This window comes from Phalacrocorax carbo, chromosome 1 (genome assembly GCF_963921805.1).
Source record: "Phalacrocorax carbo chromosome 1, bPhaCar2.1, whole genome shotgun sequence".
Classification (NCBI taxonomy): Eukaryota; Metazoa; Chordata; class Aves; order Suliformes; family Phalacrocoracidae; genus Phalacrocorax; species Phalacrocorax carbo.
This window is the reverse complement of record NC_087513.1, coordinates 50,915,579-50,938,610: the sequence shown is the minus strand read 5'-3', so window position 1 is coordinate 50,938,610 and position 23,032 is coordinate 50,915,579. Positions and strand designations below refer to the sequence as shown.

General features: G+C 41.8%; 1 protein-coding gene across 1 annotated transcript; it reads left to right on the top strand.

The window, feature by feature from the left end:
• Positions 1–3,845: 3,845 nt before the first annotated feature.
• On the top strand, positions 3,846–19,575 carry NDUFA12 (NADH:ubiquinone oxidoreductase subunit A12). Its single transcript, XM_064450915.1, has 4 exons — positions 3,846–4,003; positions 8,339–8,421; positions 9,410–9,497; positions 19,306–19,575. The coding sequence occupies exons 1-4, from the start codon at positions 3,915–3,917 to the stop codon at positions 19,484–19,486; spliced, it is 441 nt and encodes a 146-aa protein (XP_064306985.1). The 5' UTR covers positions 3,846–3,914; the 3' UTR covers positions 19,487–19,575.
• Positions 19,576–23,032: the final 3,457 nt, after the last annotated feature.

The following is a 23,032-nucleotide window of genomic DNA, read 5'->3' as shown; positions in this document are numbered from 1 at the left end:
AATGAGTTTTTCTTTCACCCTGTAACCAGTGGAATTTTGTCACTGGGAAATGGAAGATGAAGGTAGAGTTACTGCTGGAGACAACCTGAACAGCTCCCACAAAGTGGCAGGAGTTTTCTAAAAGTGCCAGTAAATTTTATTATTCTGGGGGTTTTTAGTGCTTTACTGTTGTCGCAGAGGTATATACATACTTAGGGGTTTTGAATATTATAAAATACATATGTTTTTAGTAACATCGCACTTCAGTTCCAGGCTATGAATTTACCTTTTAACCTTTTAAAGCAACTGATCCCAAGTGACAAAAAATTTTCATTGTGCTTTTGGGAAATAATATGTTTTATAGGTCTGGCTGAAAAATCCATAGTGAAAGCATTGCGTTGTTTAGACCAGAAGGAGAGAAACTATGGTTAGAGACTGGACTTGACTATTACGCGACACTGAATTGTGGAGACTTGTGTTGTGGATTGGACTTCGCTTCTGGAGCTCTGCAATTTTAGAAGGATGGAGCAGGAAGCGATAACATTTTCAAAATCTAGAGTTTAGTTCTATTTGTTAATCTCTCTTCTGGTGAATTTGTTACTTAGTTTAATTAAGAAAAGCAATTCCTATTAATGTTACAAACGCATGTTGCACAGTTGTGAACCACTGCAGAATAGATGTATATAACTTTCCATACTAAGAATAGAGGGAATAGCAATAGAATAGAAAAACATAATAAAAATAGTTCTTCTAAGGTAAAATGTAAATACTAAATTACTCTGTAGATTGGTTGATTTTTGCACTTTCTGAGAATATATAGGTTTTTCAAGATCAAATGTACCACCGAATAAAGCTCTTTAAAGAAAAACTGGAATATGTAGGATTCAGTGGGACTGTTGTGTGCTACCAGTCAAGGGAAGTTGCATCTCATCCTTTGAGTCATTCAGGTAATGAATTTGTTTATATTGGAAAAATATATTCTTGTGCGTTACAGTCTGAATCTGTATTAGAAAAGAAGCAACTAACTCGTGTTCAGACTTGAGAGGGTTTTTTTTAGGCCTGAAAAAGAGTTCTGTCAGTAATTCTGTACCATTTACTTGGGACTACAGGAGGAAAACAAGGCGGCATTAAACATGTTCAGCAAGAGTTTCTGAGGCAGTGAGGTTCAGTGTACTAACTTTTGGGGAACAAAAGCAACATCTATCAGAGTCTTAAATTTTAAAAGCTGGGAATTAAAAATTTCTTATGGGTGCATGAGTGTTTTAAGTTACTTGCATGATGAGACAGCATTTCGATGCTGTCTCCCAAAGATGCCCCAAAGAATTCTCAGGAAGACAGTATACTTGCATTTGCACTACACTGTACTCGACCGTGACATTTGCACTGAGTTCAGGGAGAATTTAGAACACAGTAGTAGGATTCTGTTTTCATGCTCAGTGACCAAACACATTAACTAAAGCAGCTTAAGTAGATGTGATAGGACTCGAGCAGTTATGAGCTAATGAAATTCTCAGTGGAGATCTCACTTGACCCAATTAATGGAGAAAAATAGTACATAGAAAAATCAAAATGTAATTTAAAGATGCTGTAAAATGTTCCTGCTACTAAGAATATAAATCCACAAAATCTTCTGTAGGATCAAAGTCTCATTAAAAAGTTGATCCCATCTTCCAGCTTTGTGTCACAATGCCCTAACTTCCACAGCGATCTCAGTCTAAGAACCATGGTGCCACATGGATCAGTGAAGTGATCCAGATCATTTAACCCTTGGGGAAAAAAAGAAGAGAACACACTACGTTCTTTCACTGCCAGCAGGGAAGATGCTCATGGAATTATACTCTCAGTCAATGACAATGATCCCAGTAACATGAATCAAGAATAGGCTTTTAAATTGGTTCAAGAGTTGAACCTATCCAATGCTTCAAAAGTTGGCTGACCTAATTTAAACTACATTTCTTTCATATTTTACACTCCATCATCAGTAGTTTATATCAAAATAATGGTTTCTGTGTATGAAGTTACAGACAACAAAATGAATTAATTCTGACTGTAAATGTTCCTCCCTGTTTTTTTTGCCTGGTAATGTACAATTATCTGAGCATATTGTAATATATTTAATACATTTTCTACTAGTTTTGATTGTGAAAATGCAAATAACCTGTCACAAGTGTACTGAAGCCTGAGACTTACCACGAAACAGATGCTGTGGTTAGAGGCCAGAGCACTGAATCAGCAGGGCTTGCGTTTCATGTTTGAACACAAAATCACTGGTGTTCAAATTAAAGAATTTTTAATAGGAAACTTAGACCACTAGACTTCACATTGATATGGGTACTATATTTCTACTCTGTGAACTTGGCTGACAGACCTTTTTTCCAGTCTCATTTTCCTTTCAGGTTTAACACCACCTACTTAATTCTTCACTTCGACTCCTGCTTTGTCCCTTCCCAAATCCCCAGTTCCAACGGTGTCAGCACCTAGCAGCTTGGCCTCTCCGTGCTGACTGACAGCCAGGCTCTGCTGATCAGCCAGTGCCTCTTGCAGCACTGACGATGTGTTTACCAGGTGCTTTTCCAAGTCCTGTCTGCTCTGACAAGGTACTGTGGATCTATTTTTGGCTGGCCTTTGTAGCCCTAGCCTTGTGAAGGTCAGTGAAGTAGTTTCTGCACCTTGCCAGACCAGCCTTGAGGCAACAGCAGTAAAGTACTCCCAACGTCCAACTCCCAACAGGGCAATCAAAAATATTTCTTCCTGCGGGTGCAGAACCAGAAGGCAGTGGGACAAGATTGAGATGGCGGGGTGGAGAGGCAGACAAGATAAAGAGGTACACGTTCCTTAATGGCCTGCCAGAGCTGGGAAAAGCCAGGGAGAGGCAAGACTGTTAAGTTCTTCTCTGACCATCATCCACAGTCTGCATGGGGTGAGATATCACCTGCCCTATCCCCTGATTTTTGATTTAGGCAATCCTGGTCGCCTCACTGCCAGTCTTGGTAACTCTTTTCTCATCACAGATCTTGTGACCTGTGTGAAATAAGGGATAGACGGTTGACATTAAAAAGGGTTTGTTTTTTCCCTATTCTGAAGTTTTTTGCCACCTGCTGATCTTCACACGTGAGCAGTAGGCAAATGCTTTTTTTATGGATCTACACTATGCATATTGGAAGCCCAAATCTCTGTGTCCGAAAATACCCTTCAGCAGAAGGATTTCACTGCTGGGTATGTTTCTGGATAGTTGCTCTGTTATCACAAACAAAGCAAACCGCACACTAGCTGCGCTGGGAGAAGCATGGTCTGCCAGTCCAGAGAAATTATCACCCTGTCAGCTGGCACCTGGTTTACCAGGGTCCTGTTCTAGCAGGATGTTGTAACAGCCGACAGCCTGGTACACGTGCCTTTGTGAAGATGGGGGTTTGAAGGACTTCTGCACCTACAGTCTGGTGAAAAGGTGGCCTGGGGCGTCTAATTGCAGCCTGCAACTGTTTGCAGGAGAGTTAACAAGGACGATGGAGCCACGTCCCTTATCGCAGCAGCTAACAGGGCAGGAAGGGACGGCTGAAGAGCTGCTTGCGAGGGCAGGGCAGGACGGCAGCTGGGCAAGGCAGCACCGTGCTGCCCGGAGGGCAACCATCTTCCCTTCGTGCCCGTTCTCAGGGGCAAGCCAGGAGAGCCACGGCGGGCCTGGGCGGGCCCTGAGACCGCCTCCAACCGGCCCGGCCTCCGCAGTCCGGGCAGCCACCCTCAGCAGCCTCCGGCCCCGCCGGCAGCGTGGGCAACCACCCAGCAAATGGCGGGCAGTTGCATTCCGGATCGGCCTCGCCTCCCTCTCTCGGGCGCTGGGCGGACGAGGCGGCGCTGTCCCTGTGGGGGGGCCGGGCCGCGGCCAGGGGCGGGAAGCGAGGCGGCCCCGGGCCGGACGGCGGCGGCACCGCCCCAAGATGGCGGAGTACGTGCAGCTGGTGAAGCGGGCGCTGAAGCACCTTGGCGGCCACGGCGGCGTCCGCGGCGCCCTGTGGCAGCTGCTGAGGTAACGAGGTGCCTGGCGCGCCCGGGTTAGGCGGCGGGGTCTCCCCGCTCCCGCCTCGCTGCCCTGCGGGGTCACCTTGGCGAGGGGCGGCCGGGCGGGCGAGTCGGGGGTTCCCTGGCCGGCACCGCACCGCCCGGTGCGGGGTTAGTGGGGCTGGGGGGACGACGCGGGGCGGCAGCCGCTTACTGCGGCCGCGGGGCGGCCGGCGGGCTCTGCCTGACGCCGGGCGGTGTGCCGGGCCGGGCCTCAGGAGGAGGCCGCTCCGCGCAGTCCTCCGTGCGCTCTCCCGGGGGCGGTGCTGGGGCGGTGCGGCCCGTCACCGTGAATCCCAGTCGGGAGCGGATAGCGTGGTCAGAGCGTTCCCTCCGGCGGTCGTTTTTCGCTTCTTGAGGCGTCTGAGTGGGCTCCTCCATGCCGAGCTGTCAGCATTGCCCAGGCGGGTTTCGCCGGCGTCCAGCCTTCGTCCCGTTGCCACAGCCGCCTCCGCCGTGGCGATGCTCCGCTCTGCTCCAGCCGGCTCCCCTGGCCCGCCGGCGGTTCGCCCTGGATCACCTCAGGCCGGCGGCAGCAGGGCTGTCCGGTGCGCAAACCGGAAAGCCGCGCTTCTGCTGAAATCCTGCCGTGTAAAGCAGAGAATTAATTCATTAGCCTTACCGGCTGTAACTCTTCAACACTTCAAACTCTACAGCTGTCTCTTTGGCAACGGGTTGTCACCGTTGACCTGTGCTCGGCTTTGGATGCCCTCTAGCCCCGGTGGCGTCGCCTTTGTTTCTACTTGTGCCTCTGTACTTTGTTCCCCAAGCACAGGACCTTGTACCCGTCCACATTAAGCCTTCTCTGATTTTTTTTTTTTTCACCTCTCACGTCTCATCTCTGCCTTTTGAAGGGTATTTTGAATTGTGATACAGCCTGCTTGAAGCTCCTCCCAAATAGGAGGAGTTTCAGATTTACCAAGGTGCTCTTTTTTTTCATTCAGATCCTTGGTGAAATGTAAGGTGGAATTCTGAATGACACATGATCCTAATTCAGCTTTGTCAGTAACCTGTGTCATCTCTGTAGCTGGGCTTGGAAAAGTAATAAAACCCTTCTTCAGGGTACAGTAAATGTTGTAGGTCTGCCCACTTAGCCAAAAAACCTTTTTTTAATCAATAGTGTGAAATCAGGTGTGTGGGATAGGAAGGATTCACAAGGGTAAAGTTCCCTGCTATGTATCAAGGACTAGAATGCTAGAATAAACAAGCCAAGCTTTCTGAGCCTTCCTGAAGACCTTTTTTTCCCAGACATCATCATAACCCTCATTCTGTTGTCATTTAAATTGTTCTGTTTTGAACAGTTAAATATAACATTTTACACAGTTGCTGATCAGACCTCATCAGTATTTTCATTTAGTGGCTTTACTACTTGGTTTGTTCACTGAAGACAGCTCAGTTCACCTGGTACATCCTAGGATCAGCTTGTCTTTTTTTGCCCACATGTCACTTAATTGGCAGCTTATTATTGCCTTGTGACATACAGATGTTTCCCTTGTGATTGCACACCCAGTGCTTCAGTTCTTATTAGTCTCCAGGTGCATCACCTTGTCTGTGACCTTCATACCATTGAATTTCATTCTGGTGGTATCGCTCCAACCCTGAAGACAGTACAAAACTCCCTGTACAACAATGTGATCTTCCTTGGTATGGTAATACCATAATCTGTCAGAGCCCTGTGCTTTTTGAGGGTGGGGTTTCTGTTTTGTGTTTGGTCAGGAACCCTGCAAAGTGTTAAACAAGGTTACTAACATCAGCATTCTTTGCGGAACTTCACTAATAACCTTCAATCAGATCTGTATGTCTTCTCTCAGCTGAGCATGTCATCCTCTTCCTGTCAATGTATTGCTCCCTTTACAGTTATTATATATTTTAAATTATTTTCTCATTTGTTTTGCCACACAATATTGTATGTTTTTCTGAAGTCAGCCTGACTTTTGGGAAGTCTCAGCTTTGTATTCCTACTAGTCGTGACGACAGGCAGCTTCTGGCTTTTCTGTCTCCACTGTAGAAAGCAGCTCAGATAGACCTTCCTCTTGCACAGCTTTTTAGATGGAAATTTCCAGCTGTTAAGCAGTGTAAGTTAAGACAATGTATTATTTCCCTGGCTAGTATTTTACTATTATTATTTTCTGCTACCCCCCCGCCCCCCCCCAGTTGTTTTCTCTACTTTGCTTCCCTTCTCAGGCTGTGGCTGACACTGGCAGTTGTCAAGAAGAAATGGAGCTGGGGGGAATAAAAGTGTAGAAGAGTGGAGTATTAGGTTTTACCAGAGTGCCTTTTCCTAAGCACATCTCAGTGAATATCTTGTCAGGGAGCTGTTGTGAGCCAAATATCACAGGCTGTGTTGATGCCTTCCTATCACACAGAAAAAGGGAGCAGGTGAGACTGGAGGCAGTGCTCTCTTCTTTTTCTTTCAGAAGACTGAAGTTAGAAGAGAGGTGTGCTAGGTGGAGAAACACACCTGATCCTGATAACTGTACCGTACCAGCCACAAACATAGATGCTGCCTCCCCTTAACTTCCAAGCCATTGACTCTTCTGTCCCAGCTCAAGGCTTGAAACACAGCTTGGTGCTTACAGGAAGAGTAATCAAGGTGTACCTTTTTTGCAACAGTTGATGATGGCTTTAAGAAGTAATTAATGATAACTTGGAAAATTGATTTACGCAAGTTGGGAGACTCTCTGCATGGGTTTTATTCTTAATTTCCCTGCTTTTCTCTATATGTTTCCTGCTAAGGTGGCTGGAACAGGTTTTTTACATTAGAAGTCAAATTATTAAGAGCCTAGGTGCCTAGAAACATTATCCTTACTCAAGACTCAGTGAAACTGGCTGGAAAATGTCCTCTGGAAGCCATAAATACCGCTTAGTGTTTGATATCAGTATTTGGGGCATGAATTCAGGACGGGCATAAGAACTCTTACAAGAAAGGGAGGGGAAGAAGGAAGGCAGAACAGCAGTGAAATGGCTCTTCTTTTTCTGAGGCTGGGAGCTCGGGCTTGGATAGATGAGCCAGAGATCTCTGAGTGTTTCTTTGACAGAGGAGAGCTGTGTCAGAGAATCTTTCTGCGTGGGACCACAGAGGTTTAAAATGAGTACTTGGTGATTATCGCTTTCATACACCCTGGAGAAAAGACAAAAAAAACCTTTGTGGGTTACATGGTCAAACTCCCAACTAAGGAAGCATGCATGTGCGCATCCCTTCTGTCACCTGGGACCAAGTTGAGAGTGTGTATGATACCACAAACATCTAAACCCTTTGAGAGTAAACTTTTCCTTTTGTAATACTGCCTGGGGTAAATGTCGGTAAAAAGAAAAGCAAAGATGTAGATCTAGGGGGAAAAGAGCACTTCAGTAATTTTAAGGTTTTATCAATAGAATGTGTGTCATAAGTTCAGTTTAATTATTGATATGTACAGTAATGTTAGAATAAGTTCTGTATAAATAGTTGAAACTGGTATATACCTGATCTGGGTCAGTGTAAATCTGCTGGAGTGGCAGGGTAAATGCTTGCATCTTTCACAGTTATACAAAAGCTAGAAATTGTAATTGAGGGTTTAGCATGTGTTTCCTTAGCGGGCAGCTACAATGACTTAAAATATTACTGTTCCTCTTCTGGAGGTTAGTGCCCACACAGACATGTGAGATCTCTTAAGCGGCCTCAGTGTTGACCACTTTCCATGGCAATTCAAGCTGAAATGGTAGTAACAAATAGTTGACAAGGATTGTAACATCTTCAACTAAGTCAATTAATATGCGTCCCTGTGTCACTGGATAAGATTTTTTACACGGTTTTGGATAGCGCTTAGTTAAAGATTTGAGAATGACAGGGGTCACCCGAAACTTACAGCAGGGTTGTACGCACAGATGGGGTTTAAATCAAGTCGTGCACATACACAGACACTCTGACAAACAGCTCTAAATCAAATTGCACACATACACACAGATGGGCAGGTAAACAGTTTAAATCGAATTGCATGTGCGCGCGCACACACACAGAGGTTAACCTGTGATTAAAATTTCCCTTTTCATGAATTTCATTACTTATACACTAGTACGTGCTGGCATTCATCAATGGACTTTTATAATCCTGTCAGTGGGACACACAGTAAAGGCACGGTGACATTAGTTGCAGGAATTTGTGATTATGTTTTGTAATCCTTAAGCTCAAATAGTTTTTGAATAGCTTTATATATACATGTTTAAGAGTTTTCATTACAGATGTTTACCAACGCCCTAAGAAACCTCTATCACAACTTCTTTCAAAGATTATGTCAGTTGAAATTGTTGTTTTGGGAATTCACAGGGTCAATGATTTGAAGACTGGCACGCTGGTAGGAACTGACAAATATGGAAACAAATACTATGAAGACAAAAGAAACTTCTTTGGTATGTGTGCTAATGTGAACACCTCCTGACTGACTGCACAACTTTGTATAGCTTGTGTTATTTCTGCCAGTGAAAAAGAACTTGTTGCCTGCCCAACTTCCTCGCGCTTGACTTGTGTGAGCCCTAGAGCGGGGGCTCATAGAAATGCTTTGACATGTTCTGGCTTTCTACTACTTCCTTCAAGTCATCTGTGAACATAGTCAATCGGAAATAATAAATATCAGAGAAATACAAGCTGGTCAGATGCTCTCCATGTGTGAGCATCTCCATGCCTATATGATAATGTGATTGAAAGCTGAATTTGGTCCTTAATGTAAAAGCTGATAGCTTAACAGGTGGGGGAAGACAGACCTGCCCTTAAAACTGCCTCACAGCTGTACTTACTTACATGATCACCTCAGAGCGAAGAAACACAGGTTAGCTTAAGCTTCTGATTACCTTAAGTAATGGTATTTTAAATAACATTTGTAGAGTACTTGAAAGGTAGCACCTAAACCAAGGTGATGTGTAAGCAATTGACACATTAGTTAGGCCAGGCCCTGCCTACTGTAGGTTAACTTGTAGGGTCCCTGGGGAAAGCAGTTGCTGGTAAACATAGCTTGGTAGTTTTATATGGCTGAGACTTAGTTTAATCTTAAGTTACTAATGGCAATGTCCTTTTGGAAAAGACTCCTCCTAATGGGAAAAAAAAAAATCCCCAAACATGTTTCTTTGCCTGAAAATTTTGTGAGTTCCTATTTCCTCTTGCACAAAAGCTAATGCTTGCTTCCTAATGAGAGCATTAGATTCAGCCATATAAAAATACAGTAACAGTGGAAATACAGAAGACTTAGAAAAATACAAGCTGTACTGACTTTGAAATAAGTGCTCATAATGGTAGATACTTTTAGTCAAAATACTTTTCCCTGTGTTTTCATGAATACTCTCCTTTATATGAAAATAGTTTATTTTTTTGAGCTAATACAATATTTCTGTTTGTTTATTTAAGGTCGACACAGATGGGTCATCTATACTAATGAAATGAATGGCAAAAATACGTTTTGGGAAGTTGATGGAAGTATGGTGCCCCCGGAATGGTAAACCATTTAGCTTAATAATGCAGACAGACACCAATTGTGTAATTGCCTGTATATTCCCTTGTATTACAAAGCAGAAGATTACAAAACAAAACAAAAAACCCAGAACCCAACACCCCAGTTTTATGGTAATAAAGTTTTCTTGGATACAACTGTCTTGATTATGACAAGAAGATTTCAGACTGGTTACTTTTAATTTTGAACTGCATTCATAATGTTATATTGCTCACTGTCCTGATAGTCACACTCACTGCTTCTTGGAATGAGAAAAGCATTTTGCCAGCCAAACTGAGCAGGTCGAGCCAGTCTTCCAATTTTACTTATTAGTTGTGATTCCATCGTAATAGTTTGGCAAAGCCTACCATGGCAAAGCACTGAGCAGCCAGAGGTAGAAAAAATATTTTTATTATCCATTCTAGACAGGAACCTAAAGAATATAAGGCAATGATGGAACAGCATTCCTTAATCCACAGCCATTAACAGCATAGTTGTTTCAACTGGTATATATTGATACTCTACAAGATGATGAACAGCTAGGGCCAGGATGTTCTGTATGCTGACTGCTACTTGACTATAACTTTCCTTAAGGTTTTCTTTTCTATTTGTGCATTTCAGTAGTAATTCTGTACAACCTTGAGTTCCAGAAGGTCCCTGGCCACACAGCTGTTAAAAGTATTTTTCTCTTCCTAAATAACTCAGGAAAAACACGCACCAAGTAAAGTACCAGTGTATACTAGCAAAAACAATCTTTACCTGCTACTTGAGGAATATGAATAGCCACAAAGCAATGAAAGGTGATATGAAGTAAGAAGTGCTTGGGTAGATTGAGCGTTGGTGAACACTGGTTTTTATTATTCCTGTGATAGATGTTCTGTGCCAAGGCTGAGACTGATTATCTAAACTCCGAAATTGCGGCTCTCATTAGAACATTTGAGAAATGCATGGGTAGACTGCCTAGGCAGTCAGTTTTATTTCAAATTCTCCCAGCCTTAAAATGATGTTTATTGCAGTTAGTGCTTTTTTCTGCTTTTTCCAGTAAGAGCTTAATGGCATTGTTTTTAGAAGTGACATTAGAATCTCCAAACCTAGCATGTTCATGCCAGTACGGGGTTGTTCTTTGTTATCCACATAACAGCTGCTGTTTGGTTCTAGTTTTTATTCCTTCGCTATTAGACTGTGCCAGTTTTCAATATTTTCCTTATTTTGAGGCATGGGTTTTGTTGTTGGTTTTTTTTTTCCCTTTGGTCATCCTTGTGTTGTTTATTGTGTCCTTACAAACCTCAATAAAGGGTTTCTTCCAGAGTATCAAAGGGATGTCTCTAGGATGAAGTAGCTTGTTTAGATCACATAAATTAGGCAGGTAGAAAAATGTGTTTTCCTATCAATGTGGAGAAAATTGCCCTAGAAGACATCATAAGCATTTCATTATTTTCAAGAGTGGTCAGTGCAGTGGGGCACGAAAGGGTAAACAGTCCTGTGTTCTAAGGTATTTTTGTCAGGAAACTTAATTGTGCAGTACTGTTCAGTTTTTTGGGGTTTTTTATTGCTGATAAATTTGTATGTCCCATGGCAACCTTAGATGTTTATTCTTATTTAGGAATCCTAGCTTTGTGACATACCTAAATCACTGACCTGTAAGTCTAGGCTGTTTAGATACATCTTTAAAAATAGAAGTGTTTTGACAGGGAATAAATGCTATCTTTTAAGACTGTTGGTTTCTTTTTTTTCATCTGATGGTATACTTAAATTTTTAACATGGCATAGACGGAATTGAGACTGTTTATATATTTTACAAGTTGGTGTCAATGCAACACTGGCGTTGTGCAAGTATGTAGGAAACAAGCGGGGTTTTTGGACCCAGAAATCTGTTGGAAATAAATTAGATTGTGTGAAATTACTTCTGTTAACAAAGAGATTAATTCGGTCCATAGTATAATAGTATCTGTCCTGCCAGTTGTAAAAAATGTTTATTTCTTAAAGCACTAGCCCTCCCTTCAACAGATAGAAAGTATATAAAGTACCATTGTAACAGCTAGGTTGTGATCTGAGTACTTCTAAACACTCATTTTTGACTCTGGGTTTTAGTTAATTCAGCTCAGTAGAGCATTTTGTGGGTATGTTCTTGAACCCTCTGCAGGTGGAAGCAGGTTTTACTATGTTGTTTATGCTGGTGTTACTGTCAGAAAATCTTTTGCAGCTGTCATGCCTAAAAGACGACATTTTCAACAAAATTGAGATTTGAGACCAGGGCTAGCCTAGAGATTTCAGATTTTCCTCTTTTAAACAGTAATGCTAACTAGTTTGCAACAGTTTCGTAGTATTCTTATAAAAATCCTACTGTATGTAGGATTATGCTGCTTGATTATCCTACTGATTACATTATTTTCTTGGGAATTATAGGGAACGGTAGCAGATGTGCAGGAAAAACACGTTCTTCCTTTTTTTTTTTCAGTGAAGTCATACTACAGGTTGTTTTTCTCCATGTTTTTGGTTGTTGAATACACTGTGCATCTTAAAGTATCATTTTGTGGACAGCGGTGTGCCTTCAGGATGGTGGAATATGAATGATTGTTGAAATATAATCAGGCGGACCTCATCATGCGTGATGAATAGGAAAAAAGGCATTTTGGTATATTGAAAAGTTCTGAAAACAACCATCTGGAAAAAATAAAATGAGAATTCATTTAACTACCCTTTACCTTCTGTCAGATATTGGAGAAAAGTAAAAAGCAGCAAGAAAAAGCATCTCGTGTAATAACATATTGAAGTACCATTTTTAGGAACTACTGAATATTTTCAGTATTCTGAAATAGTTGATGTAATGTCTTTTGACAACGGATGTACTGAAATCACAGTCTGAAGGAAATCAAGAGTTGTTTTGACATATGTCTACTATACAGGGAATTGAGACTACTGCTTTTTTAAAATGTTGCCGTACCAGAATATGTAGGCTTGTGATTTATTCTGATTTATTATATATATGACATGTCATATATCGTGATATATTATGATCATGGTATAGATCATAATATCGGATTATATCTGATGATATATTAAGATCATGATATAATTTCATAATACATGATCTATTGTAGCCTGCAATTTAACCTCTTTGTTACTTTGGGGTTTCTTATCTTCAAAATCAGGATGTTGGTATCTGCTTTGTTGGAGCCAAGTTAATTAGGTTTTTGGGTTTGTTTTTTTATTCCCTCAATACTTGCATTGGGAATTATTAGTATTAATCTTCTTGTAATGCTATACAAGATATTGGGCACTTTTTTTTTCCTACGTAATGTTAGGCAGTTAGAAAAGCCAAAATATGTGTTTCACCTCCTACTGCTCAGAGCATGTTGTATGCAGGAACTTAGTACTTCTATTTCTGAACATGCTGATGGGGTGTGTTCTGTGACCATATAAACAATAAAAGTTAAGTCTGTTTATACCAGTGCCTTTATGCACTCTATTTAGTGCTTTCATAGACATCTCCATTACAGAATTGCTCTAATCCTTGGGCTGTGTGGAGCTCATTTCCTTTTTACTGTTACATTAGAAGGTCCAGTATCACCTTTTGTTTCCCATTTGTTTATCTCCCAACCCAAAAATAAGACAGCTGGTGAATCATCTCCAGGAGCACCAGGTGATACTGTTTTATACAACCGGCATATGCTGCTTCATGCATGTGCTCACACTCAGGCGTAGCCACAACTTATGTACAGAGGCACTCATTACATGCAAAACTTCTTTCTGTTTGCTCAAAAATAATAAAAAACCAAGCAGGAAGATTATAAGGATAAATGACTTTCAGGTTTAATATTTTATGTTTCTGGCTCTGTAGAAAAGCTTTTGAAAGGCTTTAGGGAAGAAAATGTTAGCGTTAAGATTAAGAGGAACATGTGACTCCCTGAGCAGCTTGTACGTACTAGTTAGGGTGCCAAAAGTATTTTCACAGGCAAAGAGTTTTCCTAGAAAAAACTGGCTGTCTTGAATGTGTAATTCTTGATGATAATAATGAGGTTTGCTCTCTTCTTAGGGCAAGGCCTATAGGGGCTATAGTTCTCTCCATCCACCCTTCTACCTGCCCCAGTAGAAGCAGGCTTGGATCACAGGCAAGCTGAAGCCTAGGTGAAATGTTCTGGGCAGGTTTGTTAAAAAGGAAGTGTGCTTAAAGCAGTGTTAGGGGTTTCCCCCCCTCCCCTTAATCAAAGACTGCACAGAGAAGTGAAGTATTAGGGGTGTGAAATATAGAGAGATGAATCAAAGAGCACAGTGCTGCTTTTTTCATTAATGTTATTATGAGCTGCAGATTATCTACATATAAGTTTAGCAGCATGGCAGGTTGCATTGTCACACTTTGCGATCACAAGAGGAAAAGGAATGAAATCGTATGGCTGGCTGTACAGATGGAGGGCGGGACCCTGCTTTTCTGGCACCAGCAGCCTCTTACTTCATGGTGTGCAGGAGGAGAGCAGCTAGCAGTGCTGCAGGATGAACTGGGATTTATGGGGATGGTTGAGTAAGTCCGCATTATCATACTGCTGAGAGAGTGCCTTCCTGAGAAGTAGAAAGAATTACTGCCTGCACTCATGCAAAGTGACTCTTCCTTTCTGTTTATTACCAGGAAGACTTTTATAGGGTATAGTGCTTGACCAGGGGAAGAAGTCTAAGGAAGAGCAGCAGGAACAATCAGAACTCTGAAGACAGTTGGAAAGATTTGCAGTTGCTTAAAAAGGAGATGAAATTACCATGGCTATAATCTTGAAGTATTTAATCTCTTGAGGAAGAAAATGTCATATTCCATCTTTCACAGATACAGGGGTAGAATAGGAAGCAGTAGGTTTAAATTACAGAAGTAGTGATACAGATTGGACATTACTATCCTTACCACTAAAAAATTCTACTCATCTTCACTGGTATAACTTGGTTTGGGAAGATGAGCAAGCCAGTATTACAGCAATTCCCTAACAACTTAAGCAGTTGTCTGCTGGGAATCACGTGGATGTAGCTGATACTTCCTTGGGTCTGAAGCCTATGCAGAATGTCTAAATCCCTTCCAGACTTGTATTTCTTGATCTTCACATCTAAGGGTTTGTTCGTTATTTTCACTGAAATAAGGTGAGGGGAGAGGACCAAGTATCTTACTGTCCTTAATCTGTTTGGGATCAGAGGAGAGTGTAGCATTTTTTTTCCCCAAAATTGCCTTCATCAGTCTTGATTTTCAGGTTATGTTCACATCTCATGCAAAAGTTCCCTGTGTGTCTGCTTATTCTTGTCATGGGCTCCTATGTGCTATTCAGTGATCAGGATATTCCTGTAGTTGGAATTTGGAAGAGCACAGGTTCGCATTTGGAGGATTCTGGGAGGTTCAGCTTGAGCCCACTGAGGTGGGGCAACTTGGAACGCAGTTTTCTACTTTCAACAGGGTTATGCTGCGGAGTAAGGCTTCCTTTTGAGAGTATATAAAGCCCCTGCAAGTCAAGGCCTGATATCCCGCTGGATGCTAGCAGTGTGCTTCTCTTGCATCACATTCAAAGCCTTTTGAGGCTGTCTGCACACTGTTCATTTACCATTTATTTGGTTTAATGTAATTTGGATTGTGTTTTGGCAAAATACTTTGCAAAAACAAATTGACAACTGGTTTGTGTGTGCAGGCTAGTTAAAAATAAATTGTTCTTTCAATATGCTATGTTGTGTGGAGAAAGAAGAACTGAAATTTCAGAATAGTTTTCTCCTGTTGCAGGGACATTTCATTTTGCCAACATTGCCCGATGTATGTGCAATGTTTGAGCCATACTATGATGCTTATTTCCTTATGGTGCAAATCTGACATGATTGGAAGGAGCTTCAGGACTGTTAACTTCATACAATGAAATATTTCAAATTTAACTTCAGTTTAATAGTCTACATCCTCTTTGTTAGTTGATTGACAGCTGAAGGAGGGAGAAATGTAGCATTTCTGACTTAAAGTGCCAACATACTGAGAAATTTAAAGAAATGTGCTATTCTCCTGTAAAACTGCTGCTTTTCAAGTCTGCCTGTGAGGGGAAAAAACCTGAAAAGATTGAACTGAAAACAAATGGAGGAGTAAAATTTCCATCTTCAGTAGCTTCACAATAAATTTGTTAGTTTTATAACTAGATGAAATGCTGGTGTGGTGTTTTCAGGTAATTGGGATGCTGTCTCATTACTATACAATGGTATCTTAGTAGCCTGCATGAGAAACCAAAGTTATCTCCCATGTGTACACACATAAAAAAATGTTTCTTGTCCCTTTTTCCTTCTCTTCCCATAAATAGACCTGGAGCAATAGGTGAAGACTATCTTAAAAATAAAAAAAGGTTCTTTTTATGCTAGTCAAAGTTAAATCCCTGGTTTCTCGTTCCCTTAAAGTGCTTGGGAAAGCACTGAAATACTTTTTGCCCTTTGACCACAACATACATTTTCACTTCTCTTTTGTCTTATTGCAACATGGTTAACTTGTTGAAGAAACGGGATGCTAGCAAGTTGGCAAGCGTCCTGAACTTACGTAGATGGTGCCTGAACCTTGCAGACGCACATATGGTAGTAGCTACAGAGTTTGTGTAGCATCGGTTCTTGTTTGACAGCTTGTACATCATATAATTGGCTCCGGTCCCTTGTAGCTTCAGTTTGAGATCTCCTTGCTTTTAAATATTTTTCTGACTTGGGATAAAATTCTGAGTAGTCTTGAAAGCAGCTGAAGATACTTTGAGGTGTCTTTCATCTGTTTACCCAAGTTAAAGTCCAGGGGCTTTGCTGGCCTCAGTCTGCATGGTAGTGAGTCTGCTTTGTGATTCAGGAAGCTGCTTCAGCCTCTTCAAAGTGTCCGTTATCCTCCTTATTTTCCTTGTGCTGTGTAAGTTGTCTGCTTCTTTGTAGGTTTTAAGGCATTAATTGCTTTTGAATCCTGTTTTGCCGTGCCTGGATTTATAGGCAAAGTTTGTGCAGAAATCTGGCCATCTGCAAGATGTCAAATCTCTTCATTCATGCTGTTCAATCTAGTGCAGGAAAAGGTTTTCTTGAGCATCTGGGAATAGAGTCTATGAGACATCAGGGCTTCAAAGGGCTCTTTGAGGGAGGTTGTCAAGGGGAAGGTCTTCCCAAAATGAAGTTTTCAGTTTTTACATGTTTTGCATAAGGGGGGAGTGGGAGCTTTTGTTTGAGAGAACAGACTCTTTCCAAATCAAAATGTGTTTGTAAGTCACATATTGGGCTTCCAATGGGAATCTGTTGTAACCAGGTTTAAGGCCTGAAACTCTTAAATATAAGTGTGCTTAATAGTGGGAGGAGTTCTAAACAAATTTTTGAAATCTCTTCAGGTGTTTCATTACCTGTGACTGTACTGAATCGCCTTGTAGGTTAGCAATTCTTTTTTACTTTCCAGTGGAAAAATTGAGTTTTAGGATTGTTTTTGCTGATGTATTTAAATTTGAGCCCAATTTCATATTGATATTTTTTAATTTCAGAAAATTCTGAAAGCCAATGTAGTAATGCTTTAATTATGCAAAAATACTGTATTTTAAAAGACTTAGTGGATAGTCTTAGAAAAGCTGCAAAACAATAGTTTAAGTGACAGAATATCTGTCATTTATTCTGTTTTGTCTCCTGAGTTAAATGAGTAAATAAACTCAAGTCAATATTGTGATAATTTTTCTGACGTTTCAAGGAGTGAGTGTACAATGTAAGTACACTTGTAATGAAAAGAGGATCCAGACATCATGCAAGCTTGAAATCCAGTTGATTTTAACTGAGCTTTAATACAGTTCTTGTCCTCCACCTGCTCCAGCTTGTCTTTCAGGGCCTTTGTAACTGCATTTCTGTCTGAGAAGACAACTTTTATTTTGTCCTCCTGGTGTGCATGACTCAGGAGCGTGAGGATGGTGAGGCATGGTGAAAGGTGCATAAATAGGGGTTTGTTTGCAGGATCCCTAGCCACTGTTGCCAGAAGTGTCACCAGGTGAAGGTGTGTGAGTTTAAGTTGCCTCTATAGGTTACAGTAAGCGGTTTTGAAAAGCTGAGGCTCCACTGGAGAGATACTACAAAGCATTTTGAAATGCAGCACTTAAGTCAGTATTGGCAGAATGTGTATGGATACCTGGCCTGTTCTTTTCCCCTTCCTCCTGTGCCACAAACTGTGTGTTTCTTTGCATTAGCAATGGAAAGACAGCGTGTTGGGTATGAGCATATGATCTCACCTCTGTCAAGGTAGCTGTTTTACAGCATCTCTTCCAGGGAGAAACCATTACCCAAAATCTTAATTTTTGATAGAAGTAGTGCAACATGTATACTTCAAATGATACCAGATCTACAAAGGAGAGCGGGGGGAGGAAGAGAGGGATCCCCTCCCTATTCATGTTGCGTTGGGTCATTTCATCTGAACATGTGTATGACTTTCAAACTCCTAAGTGAATGGTTTTTCCCACAGGAGGCCATTCTTTACCTCTAAACAAGGTTTTTCTTCTCACTTTTAAAGGCTCTTACGGTTCCATCAGGTTTTGTATTCAAGCCAGTTTCCTGGCAGTCCTTAGTCCTACAACGTGTGGCGTTTGGGGTTTTTGTTTGCTTTTTATTCATAGAAAATGAACATGTGGCTGTCTTTTTTTTTTTTAAGTGAGATTTTGTACTAAAGTTGTTTTTCTTTTTCTGAAATAAATGTCTAGAAGCTATTTGACTGAAAAGATAACCAACCTTCTGTAGAGCTCTTCAGATTTAGAATACACTTGTCAGTCTATTCCTCACTCCTTCTGTTGTGGTTTTGTTTTGTTGTATCAATGAAGTGTGGCGGATTTCTTGCTGAAGGCTGAAGATGCAATTTTTAGGCTTTCTAATAACAACTGGAATAGAAGACTTCTTATTTTTAGGTCAAGTCTTTGGTAAAAGCTGATTAGCAGAAGCCTCGTTAATTCTCCCTCAGTGAAAAATACATCAGCTTGCAAAAGAAGTCATGACCTCACTTCTGTCATAACTGTGCATACAGTGTGAAGTACATGTAGACTGGCAGATAATTAAAATGCTATTGAGGTTTGAAAGTTGCTTTGGGCACTGAAATAGAAATGGGATGGAATCAATTCAGTTGATCCCTGCTGTAGTGTTTCAGTAAATTGTTATGAAAAATACTTTGCTCGTCATTAATGTTGTTTGCACAGGGGAAGATTGACATTTAATTCATAGGTAAAGGATAATCACTATAATCACTTGGTAATTACCCCATTACTGATTGGTATTAATCATTTCATTGTGTAGTCAGTAAACATTTACATGATTGTTTTAGTTGAACCTCCATCATTAATTCATATCCCAAGTGGTAGCCTCATGAATGCTTTGGAGATGGTATTGAAATAATTGTGCGGCATAGTCTTCTGGTAATTAAAAACAAAACAAAACAAAAACCCCAAACCAAGAAAAAAACCCTAGACAACAAAACAAAACCTTGTGGGTTTGTCATTTTTAGTGCCTGCCTTGACCTGGCTGGCTGGTTAAGGCCGAACAACCACGTAACAAATACTCTCTGCCTGAACACTAAGCATACAAAGGATCAGGAAATGCAGACTCAGGTGTGCTGTCGGTTGCTTGGAAGCAGAACTGTTATTTATCAGTTATGTTGTGTAATTACTTTAAATCGGTATCCTGTAGTCTCATTCAAAGTCGTACTGGATTAAAATTACTTTTCCCCCCTCCCCAAGATAAATCCTTAGTGTCTCTTCAGAGGAGAGCCCTTGGGAGTCAGGAGGAAGGCTTGTTACAGATCATGTAGTGTTCCTTAGTAACAGTGATGTGTCTTTTTCCTCCTAAGGCATCGCTGGCTTCACTCAATGACGGATGACCCTCCAACTACTCATCCACCAGTTGCTCGTAAATTTATCTGGGAGAACCATAAATTCAATCTGAGTGGCACTCCTGGACAGTACGTACCTTACTCCACTACTCGCAAGAAGATACAAGAGTGGGTCCCACCCACAACAGCTAGCAAATAACAACAGAAAATGTGACTTGCCTCAGCTTTGGCTTTCAGTGTAAACTGTATTTTCAGTGGTTTTGTTGAAAATAAAAGCCTCCTATAACAGCTGTAGCTTAGTTTATTGAATTGGGAGGAAAGGAAGTAAGAAAACATTGGGAAGAGGTAGAGGACAGAACACGTGACACATCTTAATCTCATCAAGATACTGGGCTTTTTGTCTTACTGTCAGTGGCTCTTCTCTTCACGTAAGCAGCTCTCAAACTCTTCTTAGACGATAACCATTCCTGTGATAGTCACTTCTCACATTTGCACCATTCAACAGAATACAAATATAAATTTGAAATACAAGATTCTCATCTTTAACATTATCCTATTATCGTCTGTGTGGCAAATAATGTACTGTTCATGTACTATTTTAGGAAGCCATCTCTTTAAATATTTATAAGACAAGTTAGAATAATAGGCCAATCAAGGAGTATAGTTTTTATTCATAAATTCTTTGCGCGTGAGTATGCATGCATTGCTGTATTACGATATGGTATGATACATAATATAAAACTTGTAAAGCTGTAGTAATCAAATGAGATCTCACCCCCTAGGGGAACTCTGCCGTTAGAAGAGGGCCCCTGGTCACAGAAATCTTTTTTGTTGCTTCTGTGTTACTGAGATTCGTTAGAAGATGTTCTTACAAGGGTTTGGGATGGGCTGTTTGCCCTGTTGTGATAAGACTTTAAAGGTCTTTGGAAGTTTGAAAATGCACACTTTTTGGGAGGTAGAGAAGTAAAATGTACCAGAACCTATTCTCAAAAATGTGAAGTCTGCAAGTTCGCATTTGAAAGAGAGTTGTTTGGGGCTGTGGCTTTTTCTGTATCTTGCACTTGGTTGATTCTTATTGCAGCCTGCTAATATTTTTTAGTAGAGCTACCCGCCCCCCCCCACCGGCTTCCTGTATCTGATGACCTAGTCTGTAGATAACTGGTGGTGGTGGGATGCCCACCCAACCCCTTGCTCACTCCACCACCTCAACTGGATGGGGGAAAAAACAGAAAGCTAATGGATTGAGATAAAGGTGGGCAGACTGCATGCGAGTTACCATCATGGGCAAAAGAGGCTTGACTTAAATTTATTGCCAATTAAAATAATTTGCCTAGTGAGAAACAAAGGCAAAAAATGTAAACCATTCCCTTCCCTCCCAACCTTCTTCCCAGGCTCAACTTCACACCTTCATTCCTGACTCCTCTACACCACACACACCCCCCCAACAGCAGTGCCGAAGAATGGGGGTTGGGGTCAGTCCGTAACAGCCCTTCTCGGCTGCTCCTTCCTCGTGTTTCCCCCCCACTGCAGCATGGATCTTTCCATGGACTGCAGTCCTTTGGGATAAACCTGCTCCAGCATGGGCTCTCCATGGGCTGCAGTTCTTGTCGGGAAGTACCTGCCTGCTCTGGTGTGGGCTCCTCCTGGGGCTGCCAGGAGTCTCTGCTCTGGCACCTGCAGCATCTCCTCACCCTCTCTCCTGCTCTCACCTTGGCACTCACGTGGCTGCTGCACGCTCCTTTTCCCCTCCTCTGCCTGTGCAATGTTTTCCCCCTTTCTTACATACGCTTTCCCAGAGGTGCTGCCACCTTGTCTGAGGGGCTCAGCTGTGCTTTGGGGCAGGTCAACTGGAGCCGGCTGGAACCGGCTGTGTCCGGCACAGGGCGGCCCCGGCCTCTCCTCACAGAGGCCATCCCACAGCCCCTGCTGCCGGCACCTTGACAATTACACCCGATACTTATAAAAATCATTGTTAATGACAACTAAGAAGGGGTTTGAATATATTATATGCTTGCAATTGCCTGTCAAGAAGAAAAAACCTATTTTGCTCCATAACAGCCACCCCAGCGGCTGCACTGCTGGCTCTATGCCAGCTTCTTTTCCATCTCATCCCCACCTGACTGGGTCACTTAACCCCCAGTTGCTTCCTTATTAAATCAAATTCCATATTAATTCAGTATTTAAAGGTGGGGGTTTTTAGCTTTAATTGCTTTAAACTAGTTCTAGTCTTTAAATGAGTAGGAAGTAGCACTTACTGAGATCTCCTAACCTATCTAATTAAAAAAGGATAATGTTTAATTTACTTTAAGTCAACAAAAGCACTGAGCGCAGCTGAAAAGCAATTTGAGCCATACTGAGCAGTGTATGTGGAAAGCGCTCTTACAACATTTTCATCTTGATAGCTTATTTGACCTTAAGAACCAAGTTTGCCCCAGCGCTGCTGAAGAGCTTCATTACTAACACTTACCTATACATGCCCTATGGGCACAAACCTGGCTAGAGCAATTAACTCTATTAGTGTTAGCCTCTATTTCTTTTTAATGCATTTTCTACCTATTTCATTCCCTTCCTTCCTTGTCCTGTGGATTTTTTTGGATAGCAGCCTAAACACGTCAGGAGGTACAGTTGGGAATGAGCCTCTGTATTCAGGAGACAGGGATGCACTAACTTCCTACACCTCCTGTGCTGAAGAAAGAGGCCTCAGAGCTGGCATGTCCTTTTGTTAAGCTGGAACAGAAACACTGAGGGAAGAAACAGTTTTGAATGGCTTTGTGTGCAGCAGTACGCCACAGAAAGGCAGGAAAATGGGCTCATCCTCCTGCCCCGCTGGGCTGAAGCAAGCCTAGGATTCAGTAGCTTGGTTTGGAAAATACCAATCCCATTTCTGAGATGTAAGAAACCCACTCATCCTGCTTTAATCAGCAGGAACCACAACTTCTGAGTTTTGAATGCAGAATTTGATTGGCATCTCTTGTAACACTGCTTCTCCAAGGTAGATTGCATAAGGCATGTACAGGAAATAAAGCATATGCAGAAAAATCAGTGGTCTTCCACAGGGCTCTCTGTAAATGCTTCTGCAATTCAGTCTTTTTATGAGCAACTTTATTCACGTATGGAAGTTCACCTTTGCTGATGACATCTGCCTCAGCATCCAGGCTCAGTTGCTTTCTAGTCTAAATGACATTTTAAATGCCAAGCTGGCCGAGTGTCACAGCAGATGGTGTCTTCAACCAAGTGCAACTGAAGCACTGACGGGAACATTCCCCTTACACTAAATGTGAATTTAAAAGAGGCAACTTTCTGACATGGGAACCATCCCATTATGAAGACAAGTACCTCTTCCAGGACAAGCCAAGTGCTGAAATTTGCTTTTATTTTAAAACTGTGTCTTTAGCAGTCATTTTCAACATCCCTGCAGTCCTGGGCAGCCCTTTGCTGTAGCTGGCTCCAGACTATCACTGTACCAACAGCACATTTGGCTCAGCCCTTTACATTGGCATGGAGCCCTTCCCTCAATGGGGCACTGCATCCTTCCTCCCGGCTTGTCTGGGGCTGCACCCCTCTGCCCTGTACAGCCAAAACCAGCCATGAGGCATTAGGGTGGAGAATGACAGAGAAAGGAGCTTCAGGAGACTATCTCCCTGTGTGAAGACCCCAGTAATGATAGGTCAATACTGGGGCATGTAACACCACTGTGCTGGCCACCTGCATCTCCTGTGTGCTGCATTCAATCTCTCCTGCCAAG